The sequence below is a fragment of the Nicotiana attenuata genome, unplaced genomic scaffold (genome assembly GCF_001879085.1).
Source record: "Nicotiana attenuata strain UT unplaced genomic scaffold, NIATTr2, whole genome shotgun sequence".
Taxonomy (NCBI): domain Eukaryota; kingdom Viridiplantae; phylum Streptophyta; class Magnoliopsida; order Solanales; family Solanaceae; genus Nicotiana; species Nicotiana attenuata.
The window spans coordinates 200,111-220,990 of NW_017671268.1; the positions used below are offsets into that span (position 1 = coordinate 200,111).

The following is a 20,880-nucleotide window of genomic DNA, read 5'->3' on the forward strand; positions in this document are numbered from 1 at the left end:
CCCACGATCTCTCACCACGATTTCAACTCCTCGCCCACGCATTCCTCTTTCCTACATTTTCAGTAACATGATTTCACAGTTTTCTCAATTTAGTTTTCTACTTTTACAATATATATTTCTATTCTTTCTGCGTCCTCTGCATATCAAACAACAATTATCGACTACAAGAGGTGATGTATGATTTGTATTTCATAAACAATCTTTATTACAGTTGAGATTGTATATAGATTTCTTGATAGATTTTTCTGTGTTGTTTGTTGAAAACATAACTCCTATGGCAATTGTTGCTTACCAGTCTTAGGATTATACGACAGATTCTTGCTGATGATTTTTTGGAGAATCGTCAGCAAAGAGTCAATTATTTCACATGATATTTTGCTTCATATGTGTTTCTATAAGTATTTTGTTGTAGTTTGTACTAATATTTATGAATACCTCTGTCTATATTCAGGACTTAATGGCTGCTCAAGTAAATTTCATTAGCGAAATTAACAGCAAGTCAATGAATTGAAAATTAAAGGTTCGTGTTGTCAGGCTTTGGGAAAATCCGGATCGCGACAGACCTAATACGCCTTTTTCTATTGAGATTATTGTGATGGATGAAAAGGTATTGATTTATACTGAATGATTACTTTCTATTTGCATTGTTTACATATGAATAAATATATTACAGTCATATAGAAAATAATTTAGTTATTTTAACTAATTGACTATTTTTTTTAGGGCGACTGCATTCACGCAAGTATTGGCAGGTCTTTTATCCAAAGGTTCAATCAACAAATTAAGGATATGGGTTTGTACATCATGAAGAATTTCGTGGTTTGTCCAAATAATATGAAACTGAAGACCAAAGACCACAAGTTTAAGTTGATGTTCACGCATAAGACCACTATTGAGGAAATACATGATCCACATTTCAACATGTGCATCTTCAAATTTAAAACCTATGACCAGCTATCAAATCCTCAGGAATTCGACAATACGAAGCTATTCGGTAATTAAATTTCTCATTTTTTCCAGTTTCATTCTACTTTTAGATATTTGTTATATGAATGCTAAGTGAGAAGTAATTCAATATAACTAAACATGGCAGTAAGTAGTAGGTAAAAAATAATTTCCCTATTGCTACAGTCTATAAATAGGACTACTTGATAAATCAGTGAAATTTCAAACTTGAAGAATGCAAGTAATTCAATATAACTTAATCACACTTTGATTTTATTTGACTATGAGGGACAAACTTGAAGAATTAGATCCTATGAAGCTCTGTCTGCCATACACATGTTTTGATTTTTAAATGAGTTCAATATATGTGTTAAGTAGTTCCTTTTTGGGGTGCTCTTATTTGGTTTGTAACAGTCTATACCTCTTTTGACGATTATAACTTCAGAAAAAACATGAGTAAATTGAAAAGTGATCTGAAAATGGTATGAGAAATATTTTCTTTCTGGAATTAAAAGAAAAAATGTTTCTCACCAGTGAGTGCTCTTGAATGGAATATTTACTCTGAAATGGCTATTAAATTTATAGTGACTGATATACATCTATGTATTTGGTAGTTGTGTCAGTTGTGATGCTGTAAATGGGTGTGCTATAAAATTAACCTCGCGTAAAGTAGATTCCAATTAATGAAATTTAACTACCTTTCTGGAAACAGACAGAGAAGATTATGTACTTCTCTAGAAGTTGAAAAAATTCTTTTACCACCAAAGAGGCTCTAACTCCTACGTCCTAAAGTTTGGAATTCACCAAGTTAGGGCATTTCAAATGTGTGTCAATGACGCATGAAAAAATTACAGACCTATGTGACTTTTCATGGTTCTGTTATTGTGTGCTTTTGGTTGGGACCATTTATTGCTAAAATTGATTGAGAAATTGGGTTTGGTGAATAAATTGAAATGATGAAGAGAATGAGATAATTAGCTGAAATTACAAACATGTTCTATCAAATGGGAAGAAGTCTCACCAAGTTATGTTACCAAGTGAGATACTGCTATAGAACTGTTCCAAAAGGGAAAAAAATGACATATTATGGTCTTGTGGTAAGAGCGTCGCGCGTGTTTTGTGGGTTAAGCACACACTTCACATGCCCAAAGGTTCAAACCCTGTTGCAACCATATAATATACATTGTAAAATTGAGGTGTCCTCCTTCGAAAATGACAATCTCATTTTTGTCAATCGTGGGTACAATTTTTCGGTTTCAGTTAATATTCTATAATCCCTTTTCTGTCTTTTATATTTGGTTTACCCATTGCTATATCTTAAGTAGATCATGAATTTAAATAATTCTTTAACAATCTTCATTTATATTGTCCATAATGATTACTAATTTTGAACAAATTTCAATGTTATTGTAGATGTTATTGGCGAAATTGTGAGCTATGAAGACGTACAATCTATCAAACAAGATGATAGCATCCGTATGTTCATGAACATTGAGATACAAGATTATGAGTAAGCTCGCCACAATTTATTAAACTAACTAAATATTTCAATAATTCTTTAATTTGATTCCTATGCTTAACCTTATAATAATTGTAGGAGCAATACTATTTCTGCAACTCTTTGGGGAGACTTTGTCGAACAGATCAAGCTGTATTTGAATGGATCCAATGATAAACCTGTTGTCATCGTCATGCAATTGATTAGAGCACATCGATATCGAGGTTATTAAATTGTCTACTTACTTTACAATATAATGTCTTTATACAATTAGTAAAATCTTAAAAATTACTTTTATGTGTATAGAACAATATTCGGTGAGGAACACTTGGCACGTGTCGAAGCTTTGGATCAATTCAAATCTTCCTCAAGTTGTTGACTTTTGCTCCAGGTCTATAAGTTATACTTAATTAAAGGATATTTCAAATCAATTTTTAGTGTTAATATGTCTTAATATATCTCAACTTAAAAATGAAATAGAATGGTTTCTGTGCGTGGGGAAAGCTCACAAAGAATTACTCAAATTTCATCTCACAAAACTCATTCTGTTGCTGATGAGCTAGCATCTGGAAGCATTGAAGTTAAAACTATTGAGGATCTGAGTGAGTGTAAGCATGTGAGTACCTACTTTTTACTTTTTTTAATTTTTAATTATCACAACTTTTATCCTCTCTTTCTCCCCATAACATTTGTATATATAATTTTTTATGCGCAGCCAGGAGATTTTTAGGTTGTAGCAACTATTGTACACGTAGAATTAGACCGTGGATGGTGTTATTTAGCATGCAAAAATTGCGCAAAGAAACTAGACAAAGAGGGGGAAAAATTCTATTGTAAAAAATGCGAACAGATTCAATCTCCCACACATAGGTATGACCATAATTTATAATTTTATTTTACTATTTTCAAAATTAAAAGCACAAACTCTTTCTAGGTATAGGCTACAAGTTAAGGTGATGGATTGCACCGGTACAATTTCTTTGCTGTTGTGGGATAAGGATGCAGCTAAGATTATCAAAAAATCGACAAATGATTTAAAGGATGCTGTATTCGAGGTATAATACAATTGTTTAGACAAATAAGACCATCAACTTTGAATTAAGTGGTACATGATCCAATCCCCTGCATCTCCTTTCGTTCTTATTTTTGGGTAGTTTAATTTGTGTTTATAAGTATGTGAGCATTGTTAAACTTCAACGTTCCAATTTTAAGTTACAAAGTCAGCACTGAATGCGGTGAAACTTCCTTTATTGACCTTCACATTATCAGAATGGCTTGAACTTTTTGCTCTTAATGTTATTTTGCATGCGTTTTCTTTTACCATTTGGAAAAGTAAGATCTAGACCAATGGTTGTTGCACAGATCTTTACTCTAAAGTTAAGGGTATTAAAGGTGTGACACCCCAAATTTTGCTCCTGTTTAAAAAGATAAACCACCATGTTTTAGTGCTATAATATATATATGTTGGGCTCAATGATTGTGTGTGGAGTGTGATAATCACTCATTTCTTTTGCATATCTTACCAATTCCATTTGCAAATGGTTCTGTATCTTTTTATTCTTTTTTTATTCTAAGTCGGCAGTTGTTTTTCACCTTTTAATTATTTCTAGTTATTTCGAATTAATAAATGCTATATAATTATCTCCAGAAATTAATTTTTTCGTAGAAGGAAATGCATGAATAAAACACGCAATGTTTTTCTTTGTTACTGTTTCAGCAACTTCAGTAGTTGTTGCAACTGTAATACACAATGCAATTATCAGACTGAACATAGATTGACTACTTCTGCTTTCTTGTGTCTTTTATGCTTCTAACCCTTCATAATCATTTATTTTACACATCTGCTTTATTGCTCTTTCTGTTTGAATTTTTTAAAAGCCGAATGAGCTTATTTTGCTAAATCCGTATGCATTTGCTATTTTTAGATTTACTTTAAAGGGTTGATAAGTTTGAAATGATGGTAATAGTTCTCTATTCTTAGTTGTCCCTAAGTTTTGATAAAGTTAAGATAGTTGTAGTTTGGTGTCTTTTAAACAACATAAATGTTGTTTGAATTTTGATTGATGTTTCACTTTATTTTGATCCTACTTCAGAAGACTTATGCTTTCACTTTAGTTTCTGATGTTTTACTTTCCTCTTTTTATTTTAGTAGCTTTGTTTAGTGTATTGTTCCTGCCATTTAGCTTATGCTTAATAACAAACTTACTATGAGAATGAAGCATTATCTTTGTAACTATTAAATCCATTCTAATATGGAACAAAAAATATGTGTACACCATATTACATTTGCTTTTTTACTTTTGTTGTTGTAGCTTCTGTTGACCGTTGTGATTATGTCCTTTTTGTTAGAATTATGGTGCTGCAGACGACTCTTCATGTCCAATGGAGATAGAAAATATTGTTGATAAAAAGTTTATGTTTAAAGTGGAGGTTAAGAGTTCCAACGGTAAGAATCAAGATGATGTCTTGAAAGTTGTTACACTTAGTGACGACGAGGAAATTATAAAGAAATACATTCCTTCTCCACGTGAAGAGACATTCAAAGTATGTTTCTCTACTTAATTTTTCACAACTTTCCTATTTGTGATTGAATTGATTTACTTATGATGTATAATTTTTTATAGGATCCAGATTTCAATAATAATGAACTCAGTCATGAAGATAATGAAATCACGGTGATTTTATAACTCATTATTAATATTTTACATAATTCATTCTTTTAATTTAATAATTTGCAGGTTATACAATAATAAAGCAATAAGAACTATAGATTAACTATTGATTTTCACAAGCTTTTATGTTCTAAATATGTAGGATTCTAGTGAAGATAACGAGTTGATCGATGTTGGACATACACCTGCCAAGATTGCAGCAGTGGGTACTACTAAACAAAGAACAAATCTCTCCATATCAATAACTTCCAAATAACATTAAATTATTTTGTATATTATCAATCATAAAATATTGGAATTTGTAAGTTACATAAGATAATGCATAACCTTCCAAAACTGCTCTTACGGGCAAAAATCTTAAGTTGCTTTGCCTTTAAAAGATTAGTCTGTCATATACCTAAACCTTCATAACCATAATGCATAATTTAAATTCAAAAAAAATAAAAAAATAAATTAAGCAACTTAGCTACGCAAACATCAAACAGAGAAACAAAAAAAAAAAAAAAATTGATGCAATCATGGAGGGTTTATCAATTCAAGTTGTAATTTGACCGATGAATACAAATAAATGGCATGTAAAAATCTTTTAGAAACAAGTGAAACAAATTCATTTATTTGTGTTTTGGTTTAATTCTTTTGAATATGGTCACTAAATTTTTACTTCAATATAGATCTTTTTCTATTATCGCTCTCCGTTCATTTTCTCATTGAATTAATCCGCGCATCGCGCGGGTACGTATACTAGTTTTTTTAAAGGTAATACATCCGAACTCTAAATCAACAGTAAGGTAATCTAAAAATGTATATGCTTCTTTTACATTTGTTTTGTCTGATCGTTACATGATTTATGGTGGATGGAATTGCTAAATACCAAGATTGTACCATCTAAACTTCATTAATTTAAAATGCTGGTTTCGCTTTTCTTCCAGAAAAAAGAGATGTGATTTTTCTGCCTACAAATTAAAAACCTATTGAATCAATTCGGACTAACCCAAAATAGGCGAATCATACAAATTACAGTATCCACCTTAAATTTTACGGTCTGTACGAATTATAGGTTGGAACTAATGTGACACCAACTATATTTAAATCAAGGATAACTATTATTGTCCGTGTCTATTTGATTGGATAGGTTGTTTTTGCTTCAGTTCTTTGTTTCCTTTGTTCATTCTGTCCGGAGGAGTCGTGCTTTTCTAATTTATTTCAAAATCCCATAGTTAGTAATTTATTTATTTTTTTAAAAAAGAAGAAAATCTTACATTTTTGTTTGGTTCTTGATTATTAAAGAATTATTAGAACATGTTGGAGTTCAACAAGGATTAGAAGTCTAATTCAACTAGGACTATATATTATATATAGATGGGTTCTGTCCCTTTTATAAATAGTTATTTGAGATTTCTATCAAAGTAACCATTATATAGGTACAGTTATGGCTCTTCCTAATGATCGTGAGAAGATTTTGCATGTCTATGAGTGTTTAGCGTTTGTTTTTGGTTCGATATTTTTTATCTCTTTATTCGCACTACTGATCGGACTTGAAAAAATTCCACCTAACATTGTTCCTTATTTTGCTGTAATTCCTCTTCTTTTTTTATTTTTGTATTTTTTATGTATTTGCTTAGCCATCATGGTGATACTGGAACTTGACTGTTTAGCCAAAAGGAAAACAAGTGTTTTCCCGATACAAGGAGAAGTTTAGAATCTAGCCTTATTTTCTTTATTATTGTCGTTAATTTACTTTTACCGTTCCTTTCTTTGTTTTTAACTCATAATACAAGCAGTATTTTGTGATTTCTCAGTTTCTTATACATTGTTGTAGCATTTTTTGCGTATTGTGCTGACTCATTAGGCATAAACTCGAGATATAGAAATAGATAAAGGACTTCCGGTCCTATCAGGACTCCAATTCGTGCAAGTTTATTAGATTAGTTCTAATTAATTGCCCTTTAAATTGTGCTTATCTAGAAGACTAGAATTGATCAGGTTTTTCCAAGATGTATTATACTCTTAGAAAAACTTATTCGGATCAAACTATATATGTTAATCGTGGTAATCGTGCTATATCAAACGGGTATCATATAAAATGAAGATGTTATGGAGAGATTTGACTGTATATGTTAATCGTGTAATATCAAACGGACCAAATGAGGATATTTGAGAGGTTTGACAGTATATATTAATCGTGTTATATCAAACAGGGTATCATATAAGATGAGTAGAATATATTTAAAATAATCCATGCGATCACTATTATTTGGGTTAACAAAGTTGGTGTATCCAATATGTCTAATTAATGAAGTAACACCAATTAAAATCTAATCAACACAAATCATTTATTATCTCACAGTTGATAGAGTTCAACTGGGTTTAGACGTCCTCCTACATATTCTATTAGTCAGTTATATAATTCAACTCTAGGACTATATACATATCTGCTCTCTCTCTCTATAAAAAATTATACAATTCCCTTTTATCTGCTCTCGTTATCATTATATACAGTAATGGCAGAGCAGTGACGGACCCAGAAATTTATGTAAGTGGGTTCAAATAAAAATGAAATCCTCTACTTCATCGACGTTAAGCAATACCAGGCTTAACAAATGTAGTTTATCGTTCATTCTTTGTTTGTCTTCATAACAAAACCTCCCAAAAAAATAGCTCGGTACTTTTTTTCTCTTTCTCCTTTTTAAGGTCGTCCTTTCAAGACATATAAAGATAAAGTTTTAACAATTTTTTACTTACTTTTTTAACTTTAACAATTTATAAAACTTTTACAAAATTCTAATGATTTTATTTAACAAAAATCAAATTAATCGATACCAAAATACTAATTTCTACTTATTTGTTAAATTTTATTAGTTAGCAAACTCTAATTTTTTCATTTTGACAAGCTAATGATTGCAAACTAACAAATAGAAGAGTAGTATAAACTAAACTAGAGTAATAATTTTTTAATATAAGATTTCTGGAATTATAAAAATATGCTAGATTAAAACAAATGATGATAAATAAAAAAGTCAATATTTTGTCAACCACAAGAAAGAGGCAAGTATAATACTTAAAATATTTTAAAAAATTCAAATAAAAAAGTGTGAAACTAAGATAGAAGAATACTCTAACAGAGATTTAAAATTAAACAAATTAATATGTTAAATGGCATTGGGCCTAAAATCTACTGATTTTTGGAAAGGGATTTTTACATTCCTATACCACATATGAAACCTTATTACCCTTAATGTTTAAGGTTTGATTTAATTACAAACTCGTATACCAAATTAGCAATTCTATACCATACTTAATTAAGGGTCTAATTAATGGGCTGTTTTTACTCCTTAATTAAAGGTATCCGTATATAATTAATGGGCAATTTTTACTCCTTAATTAAAGGTATCCATATATCTCACGTTTTTCTCTCCTTACCCCTCACCCCCTCACCCACGTTTTTACCCATACCCCACATTCTTTTTTCCATTTTCCCTCTTCTGTAACCAAACAAAATTCCCTCTTTCTGGAAAATGATTTGTTTGAATTCCGTTTCGACGTCACCTGGTCGAAAGGTTGCAGGCATCACCATCGTGGCCATCAAGATTGGAGGCATCACCATCGTGGCCATCAAGTGTCATAAAACAGCATGGGCGATATGTTAGTGTCGATCCAATTCATGGAAAAAGACGTGATAATAAATCACTTCTAAACTTCTTCTCATATTTCTTGATTGGAATGTTATGAATTGCTATTTTGGCAGCTTTTATTTGTAGTTTTTTGTACAAATTTTGTAGATGAAGAGCCAATTGTAGAAATGTGACATCCACAATTAATCTGCAAATTGTCTGCAAAATTTTACAAAAGCTACAAATTAACTACATTTAACCTACATTATAACTACAATCTGGAAACAATTTACACATGGAAGTTCTTCAAGTTGGAATTGGCCACAACTACATTTCTTGTTTTCTAGACACACAATGTACCGCTTCACACCATCCAACACAGTATGTATATGATCTGTTGAAGCTCTCACCTACATTTTCAGAACAAACACAAAGAAAAAAAAATTACAATATTAAAAATATAGTATCTACAATATATCTACAATTTATCTACAAATTAACTACAAACTATAAGTAAACTACAATTTGCCTACAATTTATCTACAATCTGGAGACACTGTATATTAAAATATTTTTTTCTTGCACCAAATAAAGAAATTGTAGTCAAATTATAGATATATGTAGTAAATTTGTAGATAATATCATAAAACTAAGAAGACCTATTGCTATTATTTTTTTCTTCTCATTTTTGTTGTTCTTTACAAGCTTTAAGTTATTGTCATTGACTTCATTTTGATCTTAGCCTTGAAGATGTTGAAGGGGTTGATCAGTTGCGGTGGGAGGATCAGTAGAAGATAAGGGTATATGTAGAGGGTGGTGGATCAGGATCCTCAAACACCCCTAATCCTACTGCAACGGAACTTGGTATTGAAGTCTCTCAAACCTCCCGTGATAGAAGAAACGACGAAGAACAGATTTTTTCAACTTTGAGTAGTTAAAACTCGAAAATTTGAATTGTTCGTTCTTTTTTTTTCGAGAATTTGAATTGTAGTTCTGGAGAAAAATACGCAGATGAGAAATCTCCTTTCCCTTTTTAAAAATTGAATTTAATGTAGAATCAATTAACACCAAGATTCTATTAACAAACAATGCACATTTTTTTTAATAAGGTTTCATATATGGTATAGTTAGGAAAAAATCCCTTTTGGAAAAACTAAGAAAAGCAGAATGTATAGGCAGAATTCAGGATTCGATCCCAAACCTGAGGCTTTGAACGAACCCGCTTTAACCATTGTACCACGCCTGACTTTTTGTCAATTGGATTCAACGTTTATTGTTTTACTGTATATTTTGTTTCTTAAAAATATAATTTATACATAACAATAGCATTATTTTTTTACGAACCGGGTTCAGCTGAATCCGTTTGAACCTATGTAGGTCCGCCCCTGATAGTTAGCTATGCAAGCCTCATAATGTAGTGATGATCTTTTAGGGTGAGTTATGATGCCTAAATACTTGAAAATGTCATCAGACAATATTGAATGGCACTATTTTCTTAAAGAGAGAAGGGGAACTCTTTTACGGAGACAACCTTATATTGTTAACCCGAATGATAGTAATCGCTTGGATGATTTTAAAGGTTAAAAATTTTCCTGTAACGACTCGACCGGTTATTTTGAGTATTACAACCCTGTTCTTTTATTTACTGCTCATTTTGTGCTTTACAGTTATTATGTGACATGTCGAGGAGGTTTTAGAATTGAATTGGAACACTTAGTTCCAAGATTTAAAGCTTAAGTTAAAATAGTTAATCGGATGTTGACTTATGTGTAAACGACCCGGAATAGAGTTTTAATGATTTCAATAGCTCCGTATGGTGATTTTGGATTTAGGAGCATGTTTGGAAAGTTATTTGGAAGTCTGTAGTTAAATTAGGCTTGAAATGGTGAAAATAGAAAATTTAAGTTGGAAATTTGACTGGGGAGTTGACTTTTTGATATCGGGGTCGAACTAGGTCTGTTATGTCATTTATGACTTGTGTGCAAAATTTTGAGGTCAATCAAATTTGATTTGATAGGCTTCGGTATCGAATGTAGAAGTTGGAATTTCATAGTTTCACTAGGCTTGGATTGGGTATGATTCATGTTTTTAGCGTTGTTTGATGTGATTTGAGGTTTCGACTAAGTTCATATGATGGTTTAAGACTTGTTGGTGTATTTGGTTGAAGTTCCGGGAGCGTCGGGTGAGTTTCAGATGGTTAACAGATCAATTTTTGGACTTGGAACTGTGCTGGAATTTTTCTGATGTCTGCACCTGGTTTCCTTATACACGATCGCATGAACTTGTCCGTGATTACGTAGGATATTATTTTGGGCAGTGGAAATTTGTTCTATGCGATCGCAGATATTGGGCTGCGATCACATAGCAGGAGCAGTTCATGCATCGCGAACGCGTGAGGCGTGTCGCGTCAGAGAAAGTGAGGCAACAGGGGATCACGCGAAGTTACACTTCGCGATCGCGTAGACAAGCTCGCGATCCCCTAAGTTTGTGGAGTTGAGCTTCGCGATCGCGTGAAGTTATCCGCGATCGCATAAGGTTAATTTGGTCAGTGAGAGGTTTGTGCTTCGTGATCGCGTAGAGCAAATGTCTGGGCAGAGAGTTTAAGTTCTAAGAATGGGACTTCGTCTCATTTTCTATTTTTAACAATTTGGAGCTCGGGGAGAGGCGATTTTCAGGAGATTCTCAAGGAAAATAATGGGTTGAGGTTTCTTAACTCAATTTTTGTCAAATTACCCGAATTTATTGCTATTTTTAGCATTTAATTGGTGTTTTAAGTTTGAAAAATTGTGAAAACCCTTAAGTTTAGATTGAAGATTTGAGGGTCGAGTTGATGTTGGAATTTGGTAAAACTGGTATGATTGGAGTCGTGGTTGATTGAGCGTTCATATTTTGTAAATTTTGTCGGGTTCCGAGACGTGGGCTCCATGGGCAATTTTTGAGTTAAATTTTGAATTTTGTTGTAAAATTAGTATTTTTATGTGGAATTAATTCCTAGAATTTGTATTGACTGAATCGAATTAATTGTGATTAGATTTGCGGTGTTCGAAGGCCGATTCACGAGGTAAAGGCATAGCAGAATAAAGAATTACACGATTTGAGGTAAGTAACACTTCTAGACTTTGATTCTGAGGGTATAACCCCTGAATTATATGTTATATGAATGGCTGGGATCATATGAATGCGATCATATCTCGTGTATATTCATCAAAGTTCATGTAAGGGTGTATTTAATTTGTAATGGCAAGAAATATTCTTGTAAAAGTAGTTGTCTTCTATATAATTCTCATATAAAGTAGTTTTTGGAAAAAGAAAAAAAAACTTTCAATATTCAGAGAAGTATTCTAACCGTAACCCTGAAGCAGAGTCTGATCTCCTCCACCACTTCTTATGTTTGTGTCATTTGACCATTAATTAGTATCTTCAATTAGTGAGATTTGTGTTCTACTACGTAAGTATTCACTATTGGTAACAAAATTTGCTTGGGGCACTACAAGAAAGAAGGGAGTAGCCAACAACAATTTTTGTTGCCATAAATCAAATGTTGTTGCGAAAAAGAGTTTTGGCAACAACAAGAAAGTTGTTGCACGCTGTTGCAATAAACACCGATGGGAAAAGTACTCCCAACAACCAATAATATTGTTGCAATTGCTAACTTAACGTAACAAAAAAATATTGTTACCTTAAATTATATTTTGTTGGTAAAGAGCAAGTAAACGTGACTAATGAGAACATTTAACAACAAAAATTATTATTACAAAAAAGAGCTTATTCACCAACAATATCTGTTGTGGTGAAAAAATTAGCGAGAGAGTTTGTTATTGATCTATTATCAAGGCTTTTAGCAACAATTGCTATTGTGTTTATGAATTACCTTTTGCCAATAATAATATCACCAATGTACATATAAAATAATAAATTTTATATATATATATATATATATATATATATATATATATATATATATATATATATATATATATATATATATATATAGAGACATCAATACATAAAATTGATATATACGTATTTACTCACTTTCCAAAAAACTAAATCTCTTATAATGTGTGCTTTTACTTACAAAAAGTAACAAGAGCATCATATACCAAAGTCATTATTCTAATCTAATTAACTCTAAAAATATATCTTCTTCCAACAACTTGTTGCACCTCATGAACCATATGTCCAGCAATGATGATTTAAGCATGTTTATCCTATAAAAGAAGATAAATATAATTACATTTTGATAAAAGAAAGTTGTAAAGTACAAAACTACAATTAACAAAGAACAAGATGGAATAACATATGCCTATTGTCCACTTACTAAACATTGCAACTACATCATCACTGAAAATTTTAGATATTGCAGAATTGTTGTATGGAAACACTCAGCTAAAAGAAAACTGAATATAATTTGCAAAATTATCAGATAAAGTTACTTAGAATGACTTGTAGGACTTGCCTCATCCTCTTCTTCCAAAATATAGCACTATAAGATCAATAAATATAAATAGTAGCAAAAATGTAAAGGCCATAAAACAAAGTAGAGGAAACAAAAGATACAATTCACTCTATGACACTAGTTCCATTAATTTCAATCTCCTCCATAGTTTTTCTAATTCATCGACAAAATCAAGAATCCTCAACTAGCTTGGTGAAATAGGAAGGAGACTTGGAGTAGTATACTCAGAAAGAATTCAACATTACTACCTATATAGGCAATGTCCATGATATAGAATATAGCACCAAAAAAAAAAGTTAGATGAAATAGAGTTAGTTTTTCAGAAGTGAGTAAACTTAACCGGTTACGCGTTTGGAATTATATAGCAGGTCCAGCTCTACCAAAAATATTTACAACAATCATGCGACAATTATAATTATAGGCTACAAGAAATATTGGACCATGGGTCAAGGAAACATATACTATGACATGTTGCATTTGGTACCGCCTTTTATTTGCAGATCAAAGGTTTCATTTTTTATTGGTTAACTTATGACTATTTCTTTCCGTGTGTTTAAATATGTACTGCACATTAAACGATAAAGCCTTCTAGTAAAGCAGAGAATTACCTCTCTTTCTCCACACAAATATACAAGTGTAACTACTAACGAACACTAGCAGCATATAAAAAAGTAGTGAATGAATGATAATCGGTAGTACAAATAACGCTTTATGGATACACGACACAAAGATTTATTTCTTGAAATCCCTGTAATATTGGAAAGAGTTTCTTGTTCTGGTGTTTTATTCACTTGTAATTACTACAACACTTTAACCAAAAAAAATTACTACATCACTTCCTAAGTGCTAGCTTTATAGTACAATTGTTTTTCTCTAAAAAGAATTTACTTTTTAAACTTCAAAATTCTTTAGTGCAAGACATTAAAATTTATCAATAAAACTAACGAACAGAAAGGTCACCATAGTTTTAGTTTTACCAAGACAACTAATCCTTTTAAGCTCCTAGGTGAAGTCGCAGTAATTATAAAATTTCACCAAATTTTCTAAGAGAACATATAACACCTAATCTCACAAAATATTTAGTCCCTTAGAACATGAAGTGTCCACTGAAACCTTTCTAAATTTGACGGTAGCTGAAGTACTTTTATAAAATTAACAAATGTCAGTGAACCAAAAATTACAAAGATACAACAACCATAAAAAACAGCAGATTGAGTGTACTGACAACCACACTCATAAGATTGGACATGAGCCGCTTTTGTGCAGTGCAATATTGTATCGACTTTTTTTTTATATATAGTATATAGTAGATGAACTTTCACTAACTTACTTTCTTTTGCCCTAAAGGTTGGACAACAAATTTTCACATTCTTCATACACGAGTAAGAATTAAGCGACAATGTTTAGTCGTTAACGTCATTTTGGCTAAAACTTCATCAGTATCGTTTAAATTTTTTAGCCTCATGTAAAAATGGATAAAAGCAATATTTCCGTTATTTCCTCCATGCTAAAGATAATAAATTAAAAAATAAACGAATACTTATATTATGACACATAATCCCAGTATATGCAGATAACCTATTCACTAGGAACAGATAAATTAAGAGTTGCAAAAATTGTCAGTCTCTTTGCTATATATTACTAGTAACCAGTAAAGTAAATAAGTACTCCTAGATATATCTATTCGTACTTTTTACTTTTTGATATTTAACTAAAATGAATACTTGATTTAAAGATCCATTTTAAATTTCTTCGTTGCTTAACCACAAACGTATATAACATGGTCAGGGTCAGAAATACTTGTTTAGTGTTGCCCTTGGATGCCCGGGAAATTTGACAGCTAGTAGAATTTACCCTTAATATAGTGTAAGGGTTAAATATATTATTTAATCCTTTAACCTTGTAACTTATTTGAAATTTAACAATGTTTTCCAACTTATAAACGTTCTTAATCATAAATGAAACGAGGAAAAAAGAGAGAAAAGGTAACGTTATTAACTTAGCAACACAGTCATCGTGGCATTAACCGACGGTTCCATTTAGATGTCACAACTAACCTTAAGCCAATGATGGAGCAAGGTTTTTAACTTGTCCATTAAAAAATATTAGAAATTTATCTTCAAAACATTGTTTAGTTATGCATTGGACTGAACTTTTTTGTTTTTGTTCAAGATAAGTTTCTAACTTTTTTTTTGTAAGAGAGGAAACTCGATGTAACGGTCCGACCGGTCGTTTCATGAGTTATAGCCATGTTTCCTTCATTTCTGCTTTCTTTTGTGTTCTTCAGCTGTGTTTTATCGTATCATATTGGTTGATTCGGGTCCGGAGTGGTTTTGCAGTGGAATGAGGCACTTAGCCTCCTAATTAGAAGTTTAAGTTGGAAAAGTCAATCGGATATTGACTTATGTGTAAACGATCTCGGATGGGATTTCTGATGGTTCCATTAGCTCCGTTAGGTGATTTTGGACTTAGGAGCGCGTCCGAAATGTGATTTATAACTCGTTTGGCCCAGCTGCAAAAATCAGCTTATTTTGAGAAGTGTTTTTTTTTTTAAAAGTGTTTTCTCAAAAGTACTTTTGGTGTGAAGCAGTTTGTGTTTGACTAATTAGTTTGAAAAGCACTTCTGAGCAGCAATTAGTATTTGGCCAAGCTTTAAAAAACTGTTTCTAAGTGTATTTTTCTCAAAAGTTCTTCTCAAAAAAGTACTTTTGGAGAGAAGCTACTTTTTTCTGCTTCTCCAAAACTGCTTATGCTTCTCCTAAAAGCACTTATTTTCGTCCGAAAGCTTGGCCAAACACCTCAATTTTTGGCCAAACAAGCTATTAGAGGCCCGTGGTAGAATTGGGCTTGCATTGGCGAAGTTGGAAATTCGGTGATTTTGGGCCGACAGTGAAAAATTTGATATCAGGGTCAGAATGGAATTTCAAAAGTTGTAGTAGGTTCGTAGTGTCGTTTGTGACGTGTGTGCAATATTTCAGGTCTTCGGAGGTAATTTGGTAGGTTTCGGCGTCATTTGTTGATTTTGGAAGTTTAGAAGTTCTTAGACTTGAATCTGAGGGTGTTTCGGTGTTTCGATGTTATTTTTAGTGATTCGAAGGTTCGACTTAGTTAAGATGATGTTATGGGGTGTATTGGTATGTTTGGTCGAGGTCCCGAGGGCCTCGGGTGAGTTCCGGGTGGTTATCTAATCACTATTTGGCTTTGGAAGTTAGAAATGTTTGATATCTGGTGTTTGGAAAGTTGCAGGTCTCGTATCTTGGGAGTGCGGTCGCAGAGGAAATTTCGTGGACCGCGATGGTACTATGCGGCTGCGACAGGATTGTGCAGACCGCGGTAGTTGAAGCCTCAAGGCCCGCGACCATGATGGAAATTACACGGACCGCGGTGGGGATTGTGAGGCCGCGGTGAGAAATACACGGACCACGAAACGGAAGTTCAGAGGGCACTATATAAGCGAGGTTTAGGGTTTTATTTCACATTTTGGACTTTGGGAGTTCGGTTTGAGGCGAATTTTTGGGAGTTTTTCAAGGAAATCATCTGGGTAGGTAATTCTAACTCGGTTTGGCTAGTAATCATGAATATATCATTGATTTCATCATTTGATTAGTAATTGGGATAAAATTTGGGTAAAATTTGTGGGGTTTTAATAAAATGAACTTTTGGGATTTGAGAGCCGATTCGAAGTCGGAATTGAGCAAAACCAATATGGTTAGTCTCGTAATTGAATGGGTTGTCAAATTTTATGACTTTGGTTGGATTTCGAGAGGTGGGCCCGTGGCCCATCTTTTGAGTTGACTTTTGACTTCTGGCCTAAAGCTTAGTATCTTCTTGTGGGATTGAATACTTTAGCTCGTGTTGATTGTATCGAATTGTTTATGGCTAGATTCGGAGCATCCGGAGGTTGAACTGTGGGGCAAAGGCATCGCGGAATAGGAGTTTGGCTCGGTTGAGGTAAGTAACGCTTCCAAGCTTGGTTCTGAGGGTTTGAGACCCCGAACTATGTGATATATGACTGTATTGAGGTGACGCACATGCCAAGTGACAGGCGTGCGTGCGTGCACCGTGAGAATTGTGGCTTGGTTCATTCCATGACACCGCTTAGTGACTCTTTTTTGTAGATATCCTTGTTTCTATCATGTGATTAAGTTAATGTGATGTATATCATGCTAGCTATCCTGTTAGGGTTTCACGCCGATACTGTTGAGACCCGAGTGGTCGTTTATTGCTGTCATTTCATTAGATTCATTGATATTTTGTACTAAATCTCATTCATGCATATCATATCATGTCTTAGTCTCAATTGTTATTATTTGGCACTTCATATCATTATTTCGGGCTAGTTTCATGGCATTGTGAGCCCGTGTGTGTGAGATTGGAGAATGATGACTGAGTGAGGCTGAGAGCCTGATTATGAGTGACAGTTATGAGATCGAGCTGCACGCCGCATCGGTTATGTTGATGATTATGATAGCGCTTGGGCTGTAGGAGCCCCTGCGGAGTCTATAACACACCCCCAGTGAGCGCAAATGATGTTTTGAGGGATGGATTTCCCTGGACATGGATTTGTCCGAAGTATATATATATATATATATATATATATATATATATATATATATATATATATATATATATATATATACCTGGAGATGGATTTCTCCTCAGGGTTGGATTACCCTTGTTCCTCAGTACTGGTTGACTTGCAGTCGGTGTTGTATATATTCCGGGATGGATTTTCCTAGGCCGGATGGCCATATGAAATACCGAGTGGTGGAGCACTTGAGAGTGGGAGCACATGGTGCATTTCCCATATTCTGTGCATTGGCATGTAGGGTTAGCTGAGCTTCATATCTCACATTGTTCAGATATGTAATTATTTTACTGCTTGAGTTTTATTCTTGAACTGATAGCATGCCTACTTTTCTACACAGTTTATTTCAATATTTCCTATTGAGGTTACGTTCGTCACTACCTATCAGTCCATAGGTTAGACTTGTTACTTACTGAGTTGGTGTACTCACGTTACCCTCTGCACCTTTTGTGCAGATCCAGGTACTTTCAGTCCCAGTGGCAGTCATTGACCGAGATTGCAGGCTTTGGAGATTGTTGAGGTATCTGCATGGCGTTCGCAGACCTTGACCCTCCTTCTCTATTCTAGTTGTGTTTTAGTTGTATTCAGAAAGCATTATAGTAAACTATGCTATTTCTCTAGACGCTCATGTACTCCGTGACACCTTGGTTTTGAGCTGGTTGTATTGTATTATAAATTTTGCCTTATGTTTTAATCAATTTATTTAAACGATAAAAGTTCTTCCGCAAATGTTTTGAATTTTAGTATTGTGTTTTGGATTAAGTTGAGTTAAGGCTGGCCTTGTGATGACCCAAGAGGTCATCACTTGTTTTTGAAATGAATCCTGCATTCCGAGGCTTTAAAAACCTCTTTTAGCATCACCTCGATTTGCGTGCACAGTCCGAGCGCGTAGCCGGAAAGCATATATGTGAAAGTCTGTGAAAAATAGTAAATTTTGACTATAAATGAATTAATTTGACTTCAGTCAATATTTTGAATAAACGGACTCGGACCCGTGATTTGACGGTCCCGGAGGGTCCATAGGAAAATATGGGACTTGGGCGTATGCCCGGAATCGAATTCCGAGGTCCCAAGTCCGAGAAATGAATTTTTAAAGAAAATCATTTTCTGAAATTGTTTAAAGGATTTGGAAATGAATTTTGATTAGAACATGTTGGTACCGGGCCCGTATTTTGGTTCCGGCACTCGGTACAGGTCTTATATGTGATTTAAGATAATTCTGTGAAGTTTGGTAAGAAACGAAATCCGTTTAACGTGATTCGCACCTTAAATGCAAAATTTGGTGTTTAAAGAAGTTTTGAGAAATTTCATTGATTTCGAGGTTTAATTTGATGTTCGTGATGTTATTTTGGTGATTTGATTACATGAATAAGTCCGTAGGATATTTTTGAGGTTGTGTGTATATTTGGTTTGCAGCCCCGAGGGCTCGGGTGAGTTTTGGGATAGGCCACGGGATTCATTTTGGACTTAGAAAATTGCAGGTTTTTCAGATGTGCATAGCAGGCCTGCAGATGCGAAGCCTGGCTCGCAAATGCGATATCGCAAATGCGAGTGGCTTGTCGCAAATGCGAAAGAAGCCCAGGCCAGCACCCTCTCGCAAATGCGAGATTATATTAGCAAATGCGAAGTTTCCCATTTGGCTAGTGATCGCAAATGCGATGTTGTGGTCGCAATTCCCAAGTCGCAAATGCGACATGTTGTTCGCATAAGTCCAGTTTTCCCTGAAGGATTCGCAAATGCGAGCCCTGTTTCGCAATTCCCAAGCTAGAAGAGGTCGGGGTTCGCAATTCCCATACCTGAGATCTACTTTTATACTTAGACGATTTGAAACCCATTTTTCATATCCTCTTAAAACATAAACACACTAGATCGATTTTTCAAAGGCTTCTTCTTCTCCAAATCAATTGTAAGTCATTTTTAACTAGTTTTCTTCAATCATGAACATCTTTTAACATGATTTCAACTTAAAATCAATGATTTTCATGGGGAAAATTGGATGTTTTAGGTAGAACCTAGGTTTTTCAAAAATTGGGGATTTGGACCTCGATTTGAGGTCCGATTTCAAAGCAAATTATATAGTTGGGTTCGTAGGGGAATGGGTAATCGGGTTTTGGTTCGAACCTCAGGTTTTGACTATGTGGGCCCGGGGTGATTTTTGACTTTTTGGGCAAAACTTTGGGAAATTCATTTTCATGCATTCAAACTGATTCATTTAGCGTTTATTGATGTAATTAAGTAACTTGTGACTAGATACGAGCGAATTGGCGGTGGAATCAAGGGGTAAAGCTATAATTGAAACTTGATTTGTGTTCGACGCATCGAGGTAAGTGTTCGGTCTAACCTTAGCTTGAGGGATTAGGAGTTGTGTCCTATTTGCTATTTGCTTCTTGTTGAGTACGATGTATAGGCATGGTGACAAGTATCTATACGTTGGTTTCGAGCATAACCGTGAATCCTAAATTGTTAATTATTTTGTTCTTAAATAATACCACGAATGCTTTAATTGATGATTCTCGGTATTGAGCAAGGATTAATATTGTTTTCGTGGAAATTACTTATGATTGAGTATTGGTGTTAGCTGAGATGATTAGATGTCGGGCTAAGACTGGTTATAGCTGTATCTCCCTTGCCGGGATGTATTTACTTTTACTGTGGAATCCCTTGTCGGGATAGTGTAGTTCATTGTTGATCCTTTGCCGGGACTCTTGGTATGGTTGTTGTTAAAGGTATATAAATATGTGGATCGGGTTGCACGCCGCAACAATACTATATATGGATCGGGTTGCACGCCGCAACAATGTTATATTGGATCGGGTTGCACGTCGCAACAATGTTATATTGGATCGGGTTGCACGCCGCAACAGTGATATAAATAGATCGGGTTGCACGCCGCAACAATGCTATATTGGATCGGGTTGCACGCCACTGTCATACCTCCTTTTTTCTTACTACACCTCGAAAAGAGTATAATAAAGGAGTTTTTCCACTTAAAGGACAATCGAAGCGGGATTCATTTAGTTAAAAATCAGAGTCGCCACTTGGGAGATTTATGGTGTCCCAAGTCACCGGTTTAATCCCGAATCGAGGAAAAGTTGACTCTGTTTAAC

General features: G+C 33.9%; 1 protein-coding gene across 1 annotated transcript; it reads left to right on the top strand.

The window, feature by feature from the left end:
• The first annotated feature begins 457 nt into the window (after positions 1 to 457).
• On the top strand, positions 458 to 2,675 carry LOC109207180. The gene is made up of 5 exons (XM_019370061.1): positions 458 to 469; positions 521 to 607; positions 724 to 994; positions 2,359 to 2,455; positions 2,543 to 2,675. The coding sequence occupies exons 1-5, from the start codon at positions 458 to 460 to the stop codon at positions 2,673 to 2,675; spliced, it is 600 nt and encodes a 199-aa protein (XP_019225606.1).
• The last annotated feature ends 18,205 nt before the right edge of the window (positions 2,676 to 20,880 follow it).